The following is a 21,900-nucleotide window of genomic DNA, read 5'->3' as shown; positions in this document are numbered from 1 at the left end:
TGATCCTTGAATGCTTCAGAGAAACATGTCCTCAGAGTTTTCAGATCCGTAAATAATGAGGTTGATTAAAAATAGGTCATCCAAATCAATCTAATTGCCTTCTATTTTTAATATAAATTCTTCTCATTGATTTTTAAAATGGACAGTCCATTAAAACACATTAATCATGACCCTAAAAGAGTACTTGTATCGCAAAAAGCCTAAGGTGAAGAATAAAAAGCAATTTCCCACCACATAAAGCTGAGGCGGGAACATCACCAAGGAGAGCTGGAGCCTTACTTTTCCTGGGGACAAAAAACATTTCTGGGTAAAAGCTGGGAGGTGAGGTATCATTATGAAAAAATGTTATCCAGCTGTATGACAGCAGTTTGAGAATGTTTGGAGCCACACATGTCTTCTTTGGATAAGTGGTCTCTAATTTTGTAGAGCCAAGGTAAAAACATATGATTGGATCTGCTGTGTTTTCTATGACATGCATGCTCATAATTGCAGAATACCTGTTCATTCTAGAAAATGCAGCTAAGGAAAACTAATATTAAAAATAATCCATAGTGGACGCCTGGGTGGCTCAGTTGGTTGGACGACTGCCTTCGGCTCAGGTCATGATCCCGGAATCCCGGGATAGAGTCCCACATCAGGCTCCCAGCTCCATGGGGAGTCTGCTTCTCCCTCTGACCTTCTCCTAGCTCATGCTCTCTCTCACTGTCTCTCTCTCAAATAAATAAATAAAATCTTTAAAAAAAAATAATCCATAGTGCCATCATCCAAAAATAACACTAGAAACATTTTGATATATACAGAGTTAAAGTTTTAAATCATAGAATGTATATTTTAAGTGCAGATATATAATACAGGCCTATAGCTTTTTATCCTTAAAAAATGATACACATTTCAGATGCCAATATACAGTTTCTCAAAATTTTATGAATGGAGCACACCGCATATCTATGACCACTTACTCAACCACCCTTCTGGGATTGGACTTTATAAACAGTGATTCACTAAAGGTTCTACAGCTAAATCTTTGCCAAAATCCTTAATTACTTAAAATAGATTTCGAAAACTAGACTTATCAAGTCAAAGAATAAACACTGCTTGTGAACTTTGACTGACACTTTGTGGAAAGGCAACTTGCCAGCCACTACAGTCTCTAGAGCCATGAAAGAGAGTGAACCCTTTTCTTGGCAGCTTAACGGATGGGGCTTTGATGCTTGTTGTTGATAATTCATCTTGGATGGACGCTTTCACTGTTACATAGCGGTTGTTAGGTCAACTTTGGGACCAGCCCAAAGCTGTGCTTGTCTAATCACAGATGGTGGTGACATTTCCACACCTTTCCAACACAGAATTATATGCATGAAAACCCTGAAGAATACCCACTTATCATATAAAATTTTTGTAAAATTGAGGCACATTTTATGAGAGCAGGCATAAAATAATTCCAGGGAGAACTATTTCCTGTGCCCTTAATTTTGTACAGCACTTAGAGGCTTGAAAATTCCGGCCAGGCCAGCAGAGGGCGCTGTGCAAATGCAACCGGAGGTGGAGAAGGATCCTGCCTCAGGGCTGAGCACACCTTCAGCTCTGTTGCTATGGAAACCCTGTGAGACCCTAAGTGCTGCACCCAGTCATTTCTGCTGCTAGGGAAGGAGCTGATTTGTGATCCTCCCCTGTTACACGGGAGCGGTGCGGGAGGAGTTTACATAGCAACTCTGGGGTCCTGAGGTCACATGTTTAGGCTGCTACATAGGGACAGGTTATTTGAAGAGAATGGTATCAAATAAAAAACATCTTTCAGGGTCCTTCCTTAGCTGGGCCACCACCTTGGGCCACGGAATGGGTAAAACTCCATCAGAGAGGACTGGGAAAACAGCTGGCCAGAAGGACAAGAGCCAATGCACTGGTTTTGTTTGGTTCACAGGGGATTGGCCGAAGTGGGTGTGTTTTGGGAATTTCAATTAAAGACATGAACTTGAGATTAAGAAATTGTTTCCCTGAAGCTGCCCATGAATCCCTGGGGTGAAGGCAGATCCTTGTACAGTCAGTGAAGGAAGGGAAGATTCGTTCTGGAATCCAGGAGTGGTTTCCTAGGAGTGGGCATCAAGCCCCAGGAGAGGCCAATTTTGAAGTCTCAAATCTCTAAATGTGATGAGTTAATGTTTGAAACTAACTTGTGTGGAAACAGGGAACAGCGTGTTAAATTTCTAAACACTCCCAAGGGAGGGGGAGAAAGAAAACGTAGCCTATCTGCAAAAATTCAAAAAGTGAGAAATTGAATGTATAGGTTCAGTGGCCACTTGCAGCGAGGTCCTTGTTACAGGCTGGGTCCTGCAGAAATCAGACTGGAAGACTGAGTTATCGTGCAGGGTGTTTGTTAGGAAGTGCCCCTCAGGTTGAGACCTATGGAAGGAAGGGAAGGAATCAAGATGGGACAGTTTGCCTCCACCGATTCAATGGAATGCTCAGAAGCTGGAATGAACCATCAGGGCTGTCCTCCACTTGAGTGAAATGGCCCAGCCCCGATAGTCCCATCTAGATCTGCCAGTGAATTTGGGCCATCCTCAGGCTGCACTCCATGGGTGAGGGGCTCCTCTGCAACTGACGGGCAATCCCAGAAAAAGCTGATAACTGAGAGTACCTGCGGATAGCCCTCCCAGGAGCCAAGGCATCTTGAAGGGAGATCCAGGTGGCACATTCTGTGCCCATCACAATACATTTCCTGGACACTTACACTCCATGCACCCCAAAGTTCTCACTCCCTACTTCTCCCTTAATTTCTGCCCGATGGCCCAAGAGGATTGGGGTGCAGGCTGAGAGCTGGTGAAGAGCCCCATCTAAGGGAACAAACAGTGCTCGAAGTTATGGAATTTCACAGTGTTCTTTGTATAATTGATTTCTAATTTCAGTGGTCAGAAGAGATGCTTGATTATTTCAATATTCTTGAATTTATTAAGACTTGTTTTGTGGAAAGAAAAAAAAAAAAAAGACTTGTTTTGTGGCCTAACATACAATCTGTCCTGGAGAATGTTCCTTGTGCACTTGAGAAGAATGTGTATTATTGCTTTTGGGTGGAAGGTTCCGTATATATCCAAATCCATCTGATCTAACACACCACTTAAGGCCAGTGTTTCTGTATTGATTTGTGTCTGAATGATATATCTATTGATGTAAGTGGAATATTAAAGTCCCTACTATATTACTATACTGCTATTTCTCCCTTCGAGTCTGTTAATATTTGCTTTGTGTTCAAGTGTTATGTTGGGTGCGTACATATTTACAAATGTAATGTCCTCTAAATGGATTGACTCCTTTGTCATGAAACATCCTTGTCTCTTACTATAGTCTTTGTTCAAGAGTTGATTTTGTCCAGTACTAAGTCTAGCTATACCACCCCCCTCTCCGCCCCCTTCAGTCACACACTGCGGTAATATCAGCACAAGCACACAAATATAGCCAAGCTATGAAGCTGAATAAAACAACTAAAATATCAATCATAAAATAAATTACATCATCCAAACGAGAGGCTGAATCATCTTTCCATTCTCTCTGGAGAAAATACTACAGAATTAGTATCCGTGAAGAGGCTGAGTAAGCACTCAAAAATACGTAAGGGAAAAAGGTGCGCCAGGACGTTAATAAATATATTATTTTCTTGGATCCTGTGATATTTATGGTTTTTCTACTTCTTAAATATGTGTTCGCTTTCCTTCTTTTGTAATGGTAATTTGGTGTTTTCTTCCTTGGACCCCCAGGTCCTAACAGCGCAAGACCCGGAGGGCGGCTCCCACACTGAGGCGAGACGCCTCCCTCCTCCCCTGCAAGTCACCCAGACATCTCAGGTGCACAAAGGAAGAAGCACACGTATTTCACAACAAATTCTCGAGGGGCACGGCCCATTGACAGGCGCTTCACCTTCAGACCTACTACCCGCCCATCTCCCAACGCAGGCGCGGTGGCAGACCCCACCCCTCTCCTTTTTGCCCCTGCGCGGAGGCGAAGAGGGGCGGGACGGAAACTCGGGCGCGGATTGGCCGGACGTAAATCACGTAGTTATGTTTGAAAGGCCCAATCAGCACCCGGTCTTTCCGTGCCAGCCAATAGGCAGTCGGAAGGGCAGGCAGAAAGGGCGGGAGTCGCTATTTGAACGGGCCGCGGGAGGGGATGCCGTTCTGCTTCCCGCTGCAGTCGGGTGTGGGTCTCCCGCAGCCATGGAGGACCGTCTCCTCGGGGATGACGCGCTGCTGTGGCAGCTCCGGGACAGCCGCCGCCGCTTCCAGAGGCACATGCAGCGACTGATAGAAAAGGTATGGCACCCCCCCCCCCCACAGGCCCGCTGGAGTGCGGGGATAGGGGCGCGAGGCCAACGGGGGAAAACGGGCTTGGGAGCTGGGGTGTGGATGGAGGCGGCGGAGCGCGGGGCCAACGGGGCGGGAAGGGTAAGGGAGACAGGGGTGTAGAGGAGGAAGCGGGGTTGGGGAGAGAGGATTGGGGGGCTGGGATGGAGAGGGAGGTGGTTGGGGGCGAGAGGGAGGGAGCTTGGGTGGAGGGTTCTTCCGGACTTCCGGGGCGCGAGAGGGAGGGAGCTTGGGGTGGCGGGGTTCGTCCAGACTTCCAGCCTCGCGCTGGCGCCTCCTCGTGGCCCTCGGACCTGACGAGACGCCCTGTCTCTCCCGCAGTACAACCAGCCCTTCGAGGATGCCCCGCTGGTGCAGATGTCCACGCTGACCTATGAGACACCCCAGGGTACGAGTCCTCCCCACCTTCTGAGTGTTTGAGCGTGTGAACAGAATAGTGTCTTCCCAGAGCGCGAAATGCCGTCCCTGCTCTCTCATGAAAATAAACTGTGCTCACCTAGTAGGAATTAAAGCATTACTAACTCCCTTGAACCTGTAAGTTACTTAAATTACTTATTTCCGGCAGAATTACTTATTAAAACAGAATTCTGCAGACCTATAGATGCATGCCCCTGCTTGGTCGCATATCTGTCCACTCGGGCTGGTTGCTTTAACAGTTGCAGCCGGGTCTCTGTTTCTTCATCTGTCACATGGGAAGATGACTGACTATACCTACTTCGTGGGGATGTTTGAAGTTACATGAGTGTGATTGTGGAGTTCTTGGAACAGGGCCCGGCCTTCATAAACACTCGTATTGACTATTATTTGACCTATTTGACTGGGAGTATTAACTGTCCTCCTGAGGCTCTGAGCTCCCGGAACGTGACGAGAAGGAGCCATTCTGTTTAGTGGTTGATGCTGTAAGCTGACTTACATCTCATGGGTTCTCTTTGCTAACTAGGTGAAGCGATCAGTTCCACCCACTCAGTCTTATTCCCAGCTCATTCTGACCCACTAGTGAAGGCAAATCTCACATCCAGCTTTGCTGTGCACTGGACAGGCAGGCCCTAGAAGTTTTGTAGGACCAGCTTCTGAAGTTAAATAAAGGGTTAGCTGTCTGCCTTTTTAGCTGAGCCAGCCACCCATGGGTGAAAAGTTTATGAAGACAGAAGCTAAGATATTCCGGCTCCAGGTTTCACTTACTCTCTGATCTCTGTCGAGCGATGACAATCGCTTTCCTTTGCTTTGAGTAAGATGAAGTATAGTGACAGGTGACGACAAATCTAACCTGAGGGCAGGACACGGGGCCATGTAGGAATCTTTCCTAAGGGTGCCATCAGCAGGCTTCACTCTGTTCTTGTGCACCGTCTCTGCAAGGATGTGATACACATTTACATGATATACGTGATATACAAGTGTCTGGAGCATTCTGGCCCCTCCACATACCTAGTAGAGCACTACTAACTCCAAGAGTGAAGCCCACTCTGACTCCAGTTTGAGGAGAGCAGTAGTTGAAGGCTGACAGCACTTCTACTCAGAGCACCAAGGCCTCCTGGAGAGCTTGTTATAGCGCAGATTTCCCCGGGGCCTCCAGCAGCAATGCTGGGTGTGGATTCAGTGGATCTCAGGAGATCCTGGCTGATGATAGCGCGGTTCCCCGGACCTATTGCTTAGCCTGAGGAGGTACTTTCTGATTAGAGCTAGGGGACCACCTTGCGGCAGAAGTTCCCAATTTAAGGCAACAGCACAGGATGTAGAGTGTAGCTAACACTCCCACACTCCTAGTGGTGAAGACAGTGGGGGAATAATAGTTGTTCACATGTGTTGACCACTAACCGTGTGCCCTGTGCTTCTGAGAGTCTCATGTTTTGGATTCTTAGCAACCCTTTGAGGTAGGTACTAGTCCTAGGATCATTGTTTCATAGCAGAGATGCAGCAGAAAGAGGTTAGGGAACTAGCCCCATGTCACTTGCCGCACCAGCAAAGCCTTAACTTGAGTTAGCATATTTGCTAAACATCACTGTGTTCTGCAAAGGCCACATGGTGCAGTGGGCAGGAGCACAGAGAGTCACTGCCCTGGATTCACAGTTGGCTGAGCGGCCTGGACTTGGTGACTTGACCTACTTCTTGCTTCTGTGTCTCCATCTGTACAGTGAACTGGGTGAGCGCCAACCTCCTAGAGAGTTAGGATTTCTCTACAAGTTCCACAGATATAAGTTGTAAATACTAAATGTCATATACGTGGGAAGTGTTTGGGATAGAGCCTGGATCATTGTAAGCACTGTGTATCATCATTAGCCACCATCTCAACCCAACGATCCCTTCTTAGTCACTTTGAATTTACCTGGGGGCAAATGGAGGTTTAGGAAGAGATCAAGTATTCTGGCCCAGGTTCTGCTAGCTAGTAAGTGGCAGGACTCCCAAATCTCAGCGTTCACCCGCATGCTTAGGCCTTGCTCGGTACTCGTAGACTTCCCTCAGAAAGCACTCCGAACATGGGGTAGAGAGGTTGCCCTCAAACAGTGCTTCCGGTCTACGTGTAACATATAGTTTGCTTTCAATATATCTACTTTAAGGATAATACTTGGCATATGTGTGTTCTTTAACCCCATTTAACTCTGGCTTAAAGACAAAACTAGACAAAACTGTTGCCTCCTAGATAGGAGACTTTCATTAACGACAGGTGTTTGTCTAATCTTAATTTAAAGAAAAAACCTTCAACTCCACAAAGGTGAAAAACAACAGAATATCAGAAGTAAGGCTTGCTTTCAGTGTTGTATCTGTCTTTTGCCTGCCACTTTTTCTTTGACACAGATTGAACAGAAATTCAGCGGTCAGGATTGCTTACGTGGTAATTTTAATTTTATTTCTTTTCTGAAGGATTGAGAATTTGGGGTGGAGGACTGGTAAAGGAGAGAAACAAAGGTCACATCCAGGTATTTAACGTCAAATTTTATCGCCAATACAAGCTGCCATATAGGAATACTGATGTGAATGAAGGTGTGGGTCAGCTGTGACTGCTCCGGGATCCCCCGGAGATCGCCGCGGGACTCCTGATCTCTGGCTTTCTCACCCGAGCTACCCGCCATTTTCCTCTAAGTATTTACTGAGAAGCTTTGCTTCTGTTGCTTGTCAGGTACCAGAAGGAGCTGTCCCCGTTTCCTCTGCTTTAGGCCGAAGGGCTCTTGACAACAGCCCCATGGGCAGGGCTGGCTGGAGGGAGAAACCCGTTCCTGCCCCAGCTGCAGCCATAGCTGTGAGCTTAATTTGTTGGGCCCTTGCAGAAAAGATCTGAACCAGTTGCTTTGAGGAAACATGCCTCTTTTCTCTTCTGCAAAGGGAAGAGATTAGGGAAAGGGTGCAGGATCACGCCTCTTTCCCCCATGGAGCTCCCTTCCAAAACCCCGGTGTGGTTTTCCCAAGTTTATCTGTGGACACTGAGACAGGTGGCCTGCTATGTTCATGGGAGGAGCCAACACAGTTTGCCTTCCTGCTGGGAGACCCACAGTTTTGCCAGGGTAATTTTTGCAAGGACGTCTGGGATCCCCTTAATGACTACTTCTCAGCCAAGAAGGCTGTGCCCCAGAATGAAAACATCAGGGTTAGGATTCCCGAACCATTAACAGGAATTCTGAAATAAAATTTCTTCCTGATTATTTTCATCACACACATTATGTATTTGGTTATAGAAATGTTAGAGATACATGTAACTATTAAAATCAACCTAACTTCTATAGTCACTCATGATATTTTAGTATAATATAATTCCTGTTTATAATACACACGTTTTTCACCTTCTTTTTTCCACATAATATATGTTGTGGACATTTTTTTTCATCATCCATTGTATCACTCAATTACCTTTTTTTCAAAACTGCTCTCATGGATAGGCATTTAGCTGTTTGCACCTTCCTTTATTAAAAACCGGGATCGGCACACTTCCGACAAAGGGCCAGATGAGAAGTATTTTAGGCTTTGCTGGCTGTGTGTTTCCTGCTACTCTGTTCTGTATTAGGAGGGGAAGGTTCCTGTATGCCATACATGAACAGGCATGGCTGTGTTCCCTTGAGCTTTATAAGACCCCTGTTATAAATACCCCTTGAAGGACCATCTTTGCGTTTTCCCAGGGCCTATACTAGCCCTTATCTAGTAGTCGCCAGGAGGTGCGATCATCAGGTCAAAGGATTTGCACTCTAAATTATCCTTAATAATGATGTCCACCGATCAGACCAGTATTTGAATGGCCTGGTAGCCAAGTGTTTTCATCTGCACATTTATTTAAGGTTGTTTTGTTTTGTTTTTTTAAAGATTTTATTTATTTGACAGAGAAAGACACAGCAAACAGGGAACACAAGCAGGGGGAGTGGGAGAGGGAAAAGAAGGCTTCCAGCTAAGCAGGGAGCCCACTGTGGAATCATGATCCTGGGATCATGACCTGAGCCAAAGGCAGACACTTAACCGACTGAGCCACCTAGGCACCCCTATTTGAGGTTTTTGCTTGAAATGTAGGAGCACTGCTGCCTGGGATCTATGGAATTTTGAGCTCCTCTCCTAGGATTAGAAAACTAGGAGTCATCTGCGCTGACCACTCCGACATCTGCCGCCCCCCAAAGTTACTATGTGTGACTGTGCCCAACTCTGCCTTCTTTTCCCAGACAACCAGAAACTCAGCTGCTCTGCACCCCCAAGATGGTGCCTGGAGGCCGTGGGAGGCAGTAAGCCACGGTGGGCTGTGCCTGTGTTGACCTATCAGTCTGGTCCCAACACAAGGCCCGGGTTCTTTTTGTAGCCCCAGAGCTTCCAGCCGCTGGGACGTCAGTGCCCAGGGCTCAGCTTCCCCTAGTTTTTGTTTTTTGTTTTATTTTTAAGAATTTATTTATGTGTTTGACAGAGAGATCACAAGTAGGCAGAGAGACAGGCAGAAAGAGAGAGAGGAGGAAGCAGGCTCTCTGCCGAGCAGAGAGCCTGATGTGGGACTCGATCCCAGGACCCTGAGATCATGACCTGAGCCGAAGGCAGAGGCTTAACCCACTGAGCCACCCAGGCGCCCTCCCCTAGTTTTCCAATCAAGTTCTGCCTCACCTCCAGACACAGCAGCCACGAAACAGTTCCAGAGGCTTCTCTAGTTCTTCCTATCCGTTCCAGGTGATTCAGCCCCTCCTCACCTGAGGCAAAGGGGGCAACATTCCCCAAGACAGGATTCAGTTACCAGGCAGTGCCTGTAGTCACAGCCAGTGGCAGTCACAGCCAGCCACAAACCCTCCTGATCCTGAGGTGGCACCTGCAGGGACAGGCCTCACCATGCTCTTGACTCCTGTTCTTGTGAGGCAGGGGAGTTCCTAAGCTCCTTTAGCCAATCTGGTGTCTTGAATTCTCAAATTTTACTAATGAGAACCCACGGATGGCATTCATCAGGATTGTTAGCGAGGCTAGAGATAGAGACCAGGCCATAGAGAGTGGGCCCACGGCCCACTGGCTGCCCCTGTGGTGTGAGCCCTGGTCAGGCCAGCTGACTGCCCCTGAGAACTGGCTTCACACGCACGGGGTCACAGGTGAGATCACAGGAAGTTCCTCTGTGCCTCTCAGATTTCCAGGTTCTACTTGCTGATCTAGTGACAAGGCTGTCCTGTGGCATTTGGGTTTCGTATGGCACCCACACGTGCGCAGTGGTCTGGCCCCTGCGTTCCCATCTTTGCTCCTCGCTTCCCCTACTCCTTCCCTTGCCATCCACAATTCACCATCCGAGTGGCTCTGGGAATATCAGCCCAGGCGCACCCAGAGGAAGAAAGCCGTTCCTTCTCTGAGGAGAGGCCCTACCTCGAGGCCCTTTATGCGGGAAGGTACTAGAAGTACGTGAAACCCTGTGCTCTCACGCTGAAGGGAGGATTGTAGGGCTGTTACTTCACCGTGGCTTTGAAGTGTGTTGTCTGAGTCGAGCCTGTCTTGATCTACTTCTGTGCTTTTGAGGACTCCCCGGTGGAGGCAGTCAGCAGGAGTGATGGCGGCCCCGCGGAAGCCAGCACCAGAGGTCCAGCTCCCCCCGTGCCTGGCACACAGGTCCTGGCAGTGGGTGAGTGTCCCTGTGCTAGGTGGCGAGTTCGGGAGGAGCACGGGTCCCCAGTACAGCATTCCAAGTCCAGATCCCTCACTAGGACTTTTTTCCAAGGTTATTTTAAAAACAAGAGCATCTTAAAGTGCCTGCTAGTTCCTTCTATCTTGCTTAGTTACATCACGGTTCTTGACACCTAAACAGACCTCAAACCTTCCTGAGGAATGGATGTACACGCTTCCGTCCGTTCTTTAACTTATTGCCCCTCTTAGAAGCATCTCAGGAATTCATAAGACTTCAGATTGGCCCCACAGGGCGGTATTTGAACTGCTGACTCCTGTGGGATGTCTTCCTGCCTCTGCGTCACCTTGTCCTCCATGGAGCTGCCTTCCCTGCCCCAGGCCAGTCCCAGGCTGCCCAAACCCCGACCCAGCCTGTTTTCTGGAGAATCTGTCGCCACTGCCTTTCTCTTTTTGGCGTCTCCCTCAGCCCTGTGCAGCCCGTCAGTGTTGAACACACTCAGATTTCACCTCAAGCATAGTTGACAGGCCTCCCTGCCCTGTGTCCCTCTCTCTGCATTGGTTTGACTTCCCTTCACGACCCAACTTACAGGAGCTGCCCTTGCTTCCCACCTGCCAGGCATTCCACCGGCTCCATCCTGGCTCCTGACTCCATCTGGAAGGCGGAACTCTCAGTGGTCCCAGCCACCCCGTTGCTGACTCTGGCATTCTGGGGCTTCTATCCCATTGCCCTCTTGGTAGCATTTGGAGCTTCTGGAAATCCTGGCTTTATAGTCTGTGGCCCTGTGGGTTTTCTTCCTTCTCCACCCCCTTCCTGCCAGCCCACCTCCCCTCTACCAGATGCCCTTTCTGGAGATTGGTCTGAGCCCCTCACTCTGGTGCAACCCCCAGCCCAGACCCTGTCAGCCTCTCTTCTCAGTCTAAACTTGGCGCATCTAAACTGAAAAGGTCAACCAGAAGAATTGCCCTTGGCACATCTGTAATATGAGATAGAAACCCAGCCCCTCCCTCCCTCCCTGTGCCTCTGCCTTCCCTGTCCCTCGTGTAGCTCTGCCCCTGTGCCCCGCCATACCCCCACAACGCCAGCCCTTCCCCTGCTGGCACCTGCAACAGCGCCCATCTGGGCACGCCGCTACTCTGCTCAAAGCACTACAGTGGTTTCCTGTTGCTCTTGGGATGAAGAGCAGAATCCTGGCCTGCCCACCGTGTTTTACTACCCCCAGGAAGCCCCCTGACCCCCAGATCAGAACAGACCCCACCTTCACCCAGGCTCCATACACCAGCCCTTCTCCAGATAGCACTTAACCAGACTGTAGGTCTGTAATGTCAGACTTTGTAACTGGCCCCAAACCCCCATCTCCTGCTGGCACTGGTCCTCCACAGGCTTCGTGTGCTTTGCCCGGCTCTCGCCAGCAGCTCACCTGCTCTAGGCCAGCTGTCAAAAAGGATTCAGTCCTTCAGAGAACACAGGGCGGTCTTGCCAAGTAGAACTAGGAAGACCTTAATGAAGGTGTTTACTCATTGATCCCAACTACAACTCCACAAATCCTTAGTTCCATGAGTTCCTGGACTGCTTGAAATAATTAGAATGGTTATTCCAGAGCTGCACTGTCCAATGTGATGGCACATGTCGCCGGTGGATAGTCAAATGAACTGAAAATTAAATAAAATTTAACTTAAAGTTCCCCAGCCTCAGAGCCACATTCCAAGTGCTCATCGGCCACACTGTGGCTGACATAGCAGACATCAGGGAGGTGGACAACAGCCCTGGGCCACAGTGACTCTGCTCCTAGAATCAGAGGCAATCGAAGGAGCTCAATGTGATAGAAGGCTTCTCCAGGGGCACCTGAGTGGCTCAGGTGGTTGGGCATCTAACTTGGTCTCAAGTCATGATCTCAGGGTCCTGGGATTGAGCCCCACATTGGGCTCTGCCCTCAGCAAAGTGTCTGCTTCTCCCTTTCCCTCTCCCCTCCCCCAGCTCCTGCATAAGCTCTCCCTCAAATAAATAAATCTTTTTTTAAAAAAAGATTTGATTTATTTGTTTGACAGAGAGGGAACACAAGCAGGGGGAGCGGGAGAGGGAGAAGCAGGCTTCCCACTGAGCAGGGAGCCTGATGTGGGCCTCGATCCCGAGACCCTGGGATCATGACCTGAGCCAAAGTCAGACACTTAAGGACTGAGCCACCAGGCACTCAATAAATAAAATCTTAAAAAAAAAAAAAAAAAAAAAGAAGGAAAGAAAGAAAGCTGCTTCTCCAGTCATATTCCTGCCCTGATGGGTTTGTTGCATTGCTAGTAATCAGGACAGCGACAGAATGCTGTGTCCTTATTAAAGGGAGCACTCTAGAACATACTCTAATGGTGCAAACACTATCCTTAAGAGAAAATGCAAGGTTTCTTTAAAATGCTGATTGAGATTTCCATTTTTTTGCTTTCAGATTCAAAAAACAATGATGATGCATCTTTATATCAGGAAGACGTGATCGCTGGGTCCTTCATGGTAAGACCCACCTGTTAGAATGAAGGGACCAAGCCAGGGCTCAGGGGTACAAGAGCATGTTTTCATTTCCAGTGTATTTCTTGTCCTCTTTAGACTCACTCTTTGCTAATACCATCCCTCATGTCTCTGATCCGCCTTCTCCTTCTCCTGTCTAGCACACAGCAGCCTTCACTGCCCTGGTTCAAGCCTGGTTTACTGAACTTAAAAGAAATGTTGGATGATGTTCCGTCTGAACCATCACAGTTCACTGTGCACCCATACCCTTGATCATGATATTAAAAGTTAGGTTCTAAGTTGGCCTTTGCCTAAGAGGCAGTGTCATAAGGAAGTTGTTTCCAGGGAGTATTTCCAGGTCAGCCCTTGGAAGCCCATGTCGTCACAAGGTCACGTCATCAGGCCATTGATCTGCCTGCCACCCAGAGTGGCCCAGTGGTCCCAGAACCACCTGACTCTTTACCCGTCAGGATCCAATCTCACCTTCCCTCCATTGGGATACACGAGAATACACAGAGAACTTAGTCTAGTGGGGTATCTTTCCTGGCCCCAGTGTCAGATGCTGGAAGAGCTCGCATGTGGGTTTTTCCCTAAAATTGCTGTTTTCATCCAGAGTTTGCCATAAACCCGGTTTGACTTTTTAGTGTCTAACTAGAATGGGCTGTGACCCTGGGGGAGGAAGGAGGGTACTTTTTGAAGTGTTACATAGGGGTGGCAGTGAAGGGGAAGTAGGTGGTCCCAGCAATAAGAAACCTCCTGGACAATGTGTGTTTGTGTTATCCCCTTTATCCCCCTTTGGCTTCCCACTCCGGTGCAGGGTGAAGGTCAGCACGCCCTCTCCCCCGTGCTTGGCAGAAGGGAAACGGAGAGGCCGCTCTTCTGCCTCCTTAGCCAAAACGCTGAACATCTTTTCTTGTAAATGTACTGATCAGGGCTGATTCTCACAGTTGAGTCCCGAACTCACCTAAGAATATTCAGATTGTTTTAAATTATTTTCTGTTCTAGGAATACTGTCCTAAGCTTCCACAGACTTCTCTTTTTTGTCTTTTTTTTCTTTCTTTTGGATGGTTGTCCCTGGGTAAATGATCTAAAGTTCGATTTCTGGGTCCAAAGGATTTTCAGAGGATCTGGACCATTTTGCACTAACAGCAAGGAGCAAAAAGTGACTTTGAAGAACTTCATTTACTGATGTGTAGTTAATGAACTTGCCAGTTTGTTCCAGCACCCAAGACCTCATCCAGACCCAAAAGCTCTTACGAATACTGATTTGCTTCTGTATCAGCCTGCAGTGCCTTGGAGCCCTTTGAAAAACGAGTTAAGGAGGAAATACTTGACCCAGGTGGATGTTCTGCTCCAGGATGAAGGACGTTCAGAGGTAAAGTGCTTCCCGGCGTGCATCTTCTGATAATTGAATCCTAGAGACACACGGAGGCCCACCAATCAGGTTCTTGTTCACTCTCTGTGGAGCCCAGAAGGAGCCTCCCAAGCAAGTGTTTAGAAACCATATCATTCCCGGGCTTGCAGACGTCCACTCTCCTTGAGGAAGCGCTCCAGGTCCTCAGGGGCAGCAGGGATCAGGGAAGCTCGTGGGATGCGTCCTCCGTCGCCCTCTGTTCTGGAGCAGCTCACAGAAATGTAAGGGGCCCCACCTTGGGGGCAGTGATGGGGAAGCAGCAGCTCCCCGCAGCTCTGGGGTGACCGGGCTGGCACTGGCAGCAAGTGCCCTCTGCACCTGACCTGCGGTTGTGTCACGGGCAGTCTGTGCTGAGGTCTGGGCTGCCCCACTGGGCCCTTGCCCAGGGTGGGTGCCCACCACGCTCCCCCACAGCCAGTCTCCCAGAGCTTGGTCTGACATAGCAAGGACGCCAGCTCTAGCTTTCCAAGTTCTATCAGGGTCTTCTCATAAAGGACATTTTCGTATCCAGTAACTAGGAGGTAAGTGACGTGGGAAGAGTCATTTATCTCAAAGGCAGCAAACTTCACAGGAACATGTACTTTTTCTTACTTTGTTGCTGACCAGTGAGAAGGCCATGGCTGAGGACCATTGAATTGGTGGATGTACTGGAAATGGCCTTTCCCTTTATCCTAGAGCAGCGGGGGGTGGGGTCCTGGCAGATGGGTGGCAGCAGTGACCCTCTGGGGGGCGGGGGGGGTCCCCTGAGGGTCACATGGACAAGCTCCTAGATTTTACTAAGACACCTCCTCCCACCACTGCTGGAGGCTGCAGCCACTGGGATTGTGGTCACACTTATCACATCTGCTGCTGAGCTCAGACCCACGGCCTGTGGATGGGGAGGAGCAGCTCATACCATCCTGCGGGGCCTGGCACTGGCTGTAGGGGACAGCTTTGGACACCCCCATGTGTTAAATCATATACTTTGATTTCAGTGTACTGACGATGGAGATGGAGAGGACACCCATGTGACACTGAGTCCTTCCTTGGCCTCACCTGCTTGGCCTGCCCATGGTGAGTGTGACATAGAAACTTGGTGTGAACCGTGTCCCTTCTGCTTATGTGCATGTTTCATTGACATAAACTGTTAGAGCAGCACTTAATAGATAAATTATTCGTATTTAACTAATAGACTGCTTTTTCCCTCCGGCACTGTGGCACTAATTGCTAATTAGCTCTTTATCCCAACATACTGTTGTGAAATGTTTGAATCTCCAGAAACACAGGACTCCTACAATAAACATCCTTTGCTTGCATGTAATAATCCACATTTTGTGGCATTTGCTTATCCGCCCACTGCCCCCATGCCCACGCACCGTGTCCATTGACCAGCGTTCACATCTGTGCTGTCCCTAAGTGCTGGCAGGTCTGCTAAGAACAAGGAAACCCCAGGCCTGGGTGGAGCTGTCCCGCACAGGCCAGAAGGCTCCTGGGCCATCTCCTATCTCGTGAATAGTCCTGGCCGCTGGTAGCCTTGCAGAATGTCCCTCAGTTTGGACTTCTCTGGACTTCCTCCAGGTTAAGTTCATGTTAAACATTTTTGGCAAAAATAATGCAGAGATGGTGTGTGTTCTCCAAGGACGTCCCGTCACTCTGTCCCATTGTTAGTGACTCTCCAGCCTGGGCACTTGGCTAAGGGAGGACCCTCCCAGGTTTCTCGCTTCCTCAGAGTCATCTGTGGGTGCTCCTCTGAGATCACCTGGTTCCCCACAGACCTCCCACCCCATGGTTTTGGCGTTGGGCTCCAACTCCTGCCTAAGTCGGTGCTGCAAACCCGCCCTATTCTGGTCCTGCCATTCCGCCCGGGTGCACCTGTTGGCATTCTGTAAATAAGCACTGTCTCACTTCTTTCCTGAATTTTGTTCCTTCCTTTATCCCCACATGGTTTTACTTTTAAAAAATTGTAGAATCAGTAAGAACTCCTGGACATTTTTTTTTCTCTTTTAATTCGCTCACGTTAGAAGCCACTGGTGCTCAAGTTGTCCCACACACAGGCCATAGGAGCCCTCCTCACGGGCTTCTGTGTCCTCCCGCCTGCCGCGTCAGTTTTGAGCACTTCGTGCCCTTACCCCGACTCCACAGTCGCCCCCCACCCCTATGATCACCAGTGCCAAAACCCTCTGCTCATCTGGCTGGTCGTGCGGTGCAGAGCTGTTTCAGAGTCACGGCTCCTGCTATCACTTGCGTGACAACCTGCTCAAGAAGGTTCCAGAGTTTGAAGCAGCTCTTTGATCCTCACGCAGTGTCCCAGAGGCTACCCATTCTGAGTACAGTGTTCAAAATCATTTGACTTCATTTTCCTCCTGCCGTTATCATAAATTTGATAAGCACTTGAGTGCTTTCTGGGCCTGTTCTCACTTTTTAAGAGTTCTCCCTATCCTCGTTGGTTTAATTTTATTTTTTAACTACATAAAACATGGCACATGTGCAAGTCCAGTCTGCGTGAAGAGGTGTATCCGGGAGTCCTGTGTCTTCCCTGCCCCCGAGCCCTGCAGATAAACAGTGTCATTGTTTGGTTTCTTCTGAGACTTTGAAAAAGGCATCCAGCATGTACACTATCACCCAGGAAGGAAGACCCACTGGAGAAGTTTTGGGAGGAGAGTAGAAATTTAAGTTTGAGAGCTAGAAAGAAATCTCCGAGAAAAATCTAGTTCTATATTTTCATGGAACTTTCCTCTTTTTTATCTTGCTTTAAAAAGCCTCATCCCCATCCACCCTTTAGTTCTGTGGTCTTGCACCTTCTTGAACGGTGGCACTTTACCTTGTGTGTGTTTTCCTCCAGGAAGCCGTGGCCATGTGTCTGGAAGGAGTCCTGGCGGCCCAGTTAAGCTGGCTTCATGGCCTGGGGAGTGTGATCCAGCAGACCTGGCCCTCGTGCCTAGAAGCAACAGTCTCACGTTCCAGGGGGCTGGGGGGCACAGCCGCTCAAGCAGCCCGGCCTTGGAGGCTGACATCATCTGTGACGTGACCATCAGCGACCTGTATGCCGGCATGCTGCACTCGATGAGCCGGCTGCTGAGCACAAAACCGGCATCTATCATCTCCACCAAAACCTCGTTCATCTCTCACAGCTGGAGCGCCAGGAGGAGGCACAAGTGTAAGAACAGAATGAACCAGACACAGTGCCGAGGAGCCGGGCTCTCTCGAAGGGCTTCCCGGGAGACACTCCCATCCTGTTCCCAGCCACTGAAGGACAGGGAAGTGTTAAGAGATTGCGAGAACTTTCTAGTAGCTTCTGGCCAGAAGGCAGGGGTAGAATTAGAAAAAGCTTTCCCTGAAGTCAACAAACCCGAGATCCACAAATTAAATCCACGTTGGAAGGAGCTTAAGGGGTTGAAGAGTTTAATGCCTCAGGGGTGTTCATTGACTTACGGAGGAACCTGTACAATGCATCACCTTGGTCAGGAAAATAGACTTAGGGCACTAAAATGGTTAATTTCTCCTGTAAAAATCGTTTCCAGACCAAGAGTACTGCGGGACAAGGGAGGGAATCGTTACAGGGAAATTGGAATCAAATTTGATAAGCTTCATCAGGAATATTGTCCAAACTCTGGGAAACAGCCCTGCCTGACTTCCCTCCCGGGACCCTCAGCAGTGGCCATGTACAGGGGTGGTCCAGCAAGCCCTTGTAGCCCCCGGGGCTTAGAAACCCGCAGGCTCAGCAGGTTCCACGAGGCTTTTGAAGACCTGGGTGAACGAGCTATTGGAACAGTGAGATGGAACAGCAAACCCCTGCCAGTGAGGGGTTCGCCTCCCTTGCTTTCAGAAACCAGCTCCGTGCAGAGCCCAGGCCGCTCGGAGCAGACCCTTGACCTTTTTCAAGGAAACCATCCTGAAATACTTAAAAAGTCCATATCTCCCAGCAAAGCCACATCAGTAGCTGGCAGACAGCCTCCAAGCTGTGGAAGGAAACGTTACAATGAAATAAAGGAGAAATTCGACAAGCTTCATCAAAAGTATTGCCAACAGTCACCACAGCAGACACAGGCACCTTTACGTATTGGAACATCTCCAGATAGAGCAAGCCTGGAAGTTCAGTACCCCGGAGGAGGCACCTTGGAAAGAGCAAACCCAGACTCTGGCTTCCAGGGTCCCCCAAAGCCGTCAGCATCACCCCAGGGGAGCATGGAAAGTCCACTGGGCTCAACTGCACTTGAGGCTCAGCCGTCAATGAGCTTCGTGCTCACTGCCACGAGGGGCCACCAGTCCCCTCCGAAGAGACGCCGATTATCAGATTCCCTGCTGTATGGACAGTGGGCCAGTTCCCAGGTTCCATCATGTGTGGTGGGCCATGCCCTCCCATGGCCAGGGGAGAGGCCGGCTCCCGACAGCCCCCCTGGCAAAAGAAGGTGCGTTTCTGTGGGTCGAATATGGGTGTTTTACAGGAGGATTCTTCTAGCTCTTTTCCAAACTTCCTCCCAAATTCTTTTCCTTCCTCCGAAATGAGCATTTCTATCCAGAACCTGTTTGTGGGTGGGATGTGTGGAGGTGGGGGCTGAAAGGGTGCTTAGCGGGAACATTTTACACACTTCCCACGGCAGTGCATTTGGGGGACTTTTCTAAAAAGCCTCACTAGTAGTGCGCTCTGTCTGTCCTTGTCATTTTGTGTCCTTCCCAGCCTCTCCTGGTCCTACTCCAAAAACAGCCATCCTAAAGCACAACTGATCTGCAAATAGTGACGTTCCTTTTATTTCTGGACTCCCTGCCGGGACAGCAGGAGCGGCTGGCCTGGGCCACCTGCTGCTGCTCCGCGACCCAGCACTCGGCACGGAGGTCGAACCTCATCCTACAGTCCGGTTTGTGCGGACACTTGAGTCACGTGTGATTGCGTGTGTGCCATTCTTTCTCGGGAGAAAAGATGCAAGAAGGCGGGGTGGGCAAGTCACCGTGGACTGATCACCGTTTTTCCATGAGCCCCAGGCTTTCCAGCACACGCTTCAGTGTCCCCAGCCCGGGGTTTGGGCAATGAGACTCTCCTGAACGAGCGCACATTTGTGGTTTTATGCATTGGTGGTGTGGGCAGGTGAGGTCGTGTCGAAACCGTCCTCCCTCCTAGCCCCAAGCAGACGGGCGCCCCCCCAACTCCAGTGGCTGTTCAGATGGACCCCATCTCCCCTAAACATCCCATGTTCTCTTTTCCCCACTGTGAACCCATCCCAGGAACCCGTGCATTCCTCTCAGGGATGAGCCCTGAGCTGTCACTGTCCCCACCCCTGAGTGACCCCACTGGTCCTTCCCTGCCTTTGCCAACTCACGCTTCTCAGCATTCAGACCCACATGGCCCCACTCTCGGAGAGTATTTCCAAAAACCTGAGAGGGCTCTGGCTGCAGGTGGGGCTGGGTGCAGGAGAGGACTGGTCCTTCCTGAATGAACACAACCTGTAGTAGCCAGTGCCTCTTCAGGGTCAGAATCATGGTCTGGTCTTTTTTCCTTGTGCTTCCACTTCCTCCAGCTGCCCCTGTATCCTCCAGCCTGCTGTCTGGCTTGTCCTCCACTGAAGCCACTGTCCACCAGTGCCCCCGATGGCCACGTCCCAGGGCCTTAACCATGCGGTGGCCTCTGTTCCTCCTGACCTGTCCCCTACATCGTCTTGTCCCTCAGCTTCACCTCTGTGGCTTTTCCCACCTCATCCCCAGATTTGCTGCCATGTCAGGCCACCTGCTGACCCAGCCCCTGGAGTTCAGTGTGTGTGTGTGTGGGGGGGGGGTGTCATTCCCCCAGCCCTCTTCTGCCTCCACTGCAGCTGACCCACCCTTCCCACCTTCTCGATGACTGGCAGTCTCTTCTCGTTCACCTGCCCAGTGAGGGCCTGCCAAGGTCAGTCACAGCGAGGAGTAATGCCTCGTGCCTGGCAGTGGAGCAGCCAGAGGAGAGGCTCAGCCCTCTGTGGGGCTGGCTCCCCTGGAATTTGGTAAGTCATGGTGGCCACGCCCTGGAGGCCTCTCGCAGTTCTGTCTTAAAACTGTGGCATGAACACACTTAACCATTTTTCTTTTTCTACTTATAAATCTTGAGAAAATGGACCAAATCTTCCTGAGCTGCCTACAGAAGGCATGTTAATGGCTGACATCTGAGTCCCTTTCTGTGTGTCTGGCTGTGCAGAACCTTCTCACCGCCTCCTCCCTTAATCCGCAACGACCCCTTTGATGAGATAGGTCTCATCCAACAGGCAGGTTCTGTCTCTTACTCTATAAATAAGGGAGTGTAGCTGAATAGCTGAAGCCTTTCTCGAATCCTGAGTCGGCCCAGGCCCTTGATGCCAGGCCGGGAAACACCTGGTTCATGGGCATAACCACCAGGTGGCGCTGCTCCCTGGAGGCGGGTAACCCTTCGGCGGGTTTTTGCATCCTTGACACATTTTCTATAGTGGACACACATGCTCATATATACATGCAGTGGAATAAATACAGAACAGTTAAGGTTTTGGTGGCATGGGAATTCTAGTGTAATTTTACTGAAATAATTTTCCTTGTCCTTTTTTGTTTTTCTAAAGGAAAGAACACACCTTTCAAGATGGAAGAGAAAAGTGACTTTGTACTCAGAAAAATTGAAAGCTGAAGATGTGTAGCCAAGTTATTTTTTAAGAGTTTGTCCCTCTTCCCCCTTACTCTGTGTGTGTTTAATCCTCAAGAATATGTGAGAGCTGGCTTCCTTTATCTGCCCTTCAAAGCAAATTTCAGTGAAACTTGTCCCTTTGAAATGACTCTGAGTTCTTGGTGTAGAAATTATTTGAATAAAGTTGCTCAATTAAAATTTTTCATGTGATCCTTTATAGGCTTATTTTCCTTGTGTGTTCTTTTTAAAATGTACACACATCCTCAGAAAGCTCTCCATTCCCAGTCGTTAGAGAAACTTGTTTGCTCTAAAACCCATGTCCGCCCTGGATATGAGGGTTTAAGGTTTAAATTCAGAACTAGGGACCTGGTCTCTTCCTTGTTAGCAGGTAGCAAATTAAAACATTAGCTCATCCCTGAAAAGTAATTCCTAACATCTTAATGTTTTTAGCTGAAAACGTGCTGTATTCAGATAGTCCTGGGATGGTCCCAAACCTTGCAACCACACGGCGTCCCCGACAAAGCATTTGCTCACACCGCCACCGCCCCACAACCCCCTACCACACCACCTGCCTCCTACCCAGCAGGCCTGTGCTACTGTTCTCTGGCCCAGCCAGGCCCTCACTGCTGGAGAGGCTGGAATAGCAGGGTCACCTAGCAGAAGAAGGCAAGCTAGAAGAGCTCAGGCACAGGTCTTGGGTAATCGATAGGATCTGCCAATAAAGGATGCCATAGACTATATGTGGGATGGTGGGTATTTTTAACATGCCCAGTTTAGTACTACACGTATTCCGCATCTTGGCTTCACCAAAAGGTTAGTGCTTGCCAGGAGCTGATGGGTGCTGGTATCACATATCAAGATTCTAGGTAGCTGGTTTCCTCCGTGCTCCCGCTGGGTGTCTGCTGCTAAGGACGTGTGCAGCCGCAATCCTCGAGTGCATGCGTGAGCTTAACTGTGGCATACATCTAGACGTGAGCTGGTCGTGGATAGGTGT

At 49.4% G+C, this 21,900-nt stretch overlaps 1 protein-coding gene across 1 annotated transcript; it reads left to right on the top strand.

The window, feature by feature from the left end:
• The first annotated feature begins 4,143 nt into the window (after positions 1-4,143).
• Positions 4,144-21,108, top strand: HJURP (Holliday junction recognition protein). The gene is made up of 9 exons (XM_047721572.1): positions 4,144-4,304; positions 4,677-4,743; positions 7,215-7,270; positions 10,302-10,404; positions 12,842-12,903; positions 14,180-14,272; positions 15,286-15,364; positions 17,133-18,699; positions 20,845-21,108. The coding sequence occupies exons 1-9, from the start codon at positions 4,209-4,211 to the stop codon at positions 20,879-20,881; spliced, it is 2,160 nt and encodes a 719-aa protein (XP_047577528.1). The 5' UTR covers positions 4,144-4,208; the 3' UTR covers positions 20,882-21,108.
• The last annotated feature ends 792 nt before the right edge of the window (positions 21,109-21,900 follow it).

The sequence above is a fragment of the Lutra lutra genome, chromosome 3 (assembly GCF_902655055.1).
Source record: "Lutra lutra chromosome 3, mLutLut1.2, whole genome shotgun sequence".
NCBI lineage: Eukaryota > Metazoa > Chordata > Mammalia > Carnivora > Mustelidae > Lutra > Lutra lutra.
Note: the sequence above shows the minus strand (reverse complement) of the source record. Positions and strands in the feature narration are given on the sequence as shown.

What these genes read in the sequence shown, in the direction of transcription:
- HJURP (XM_047721572.1), top strand. Translation starts at nt 4,209, where the DNA reads ATGGAGGACCGTCTCCTCGGGGATGACGCGCTGCTGTGGCAGCTCCGG. An exon ending in TGCAGCGACTGATAGAAAAG is followed by an intron (nt 4,305 to 4,676) that starts GTATGGCACCCC and finishes TCTCTCCCGCAG; the next exon opens with TACAACCAGCCCTTCGAGGA. An exon ending in AGGATGAAGGACGTTCAGAG is followed by an intron (nt 14,273 to 15,285) that starts GTAAAGTGCTTC and finishes CTTTGATTTCAG; the next exon opens with TGTACTGACGATGGAGATGG.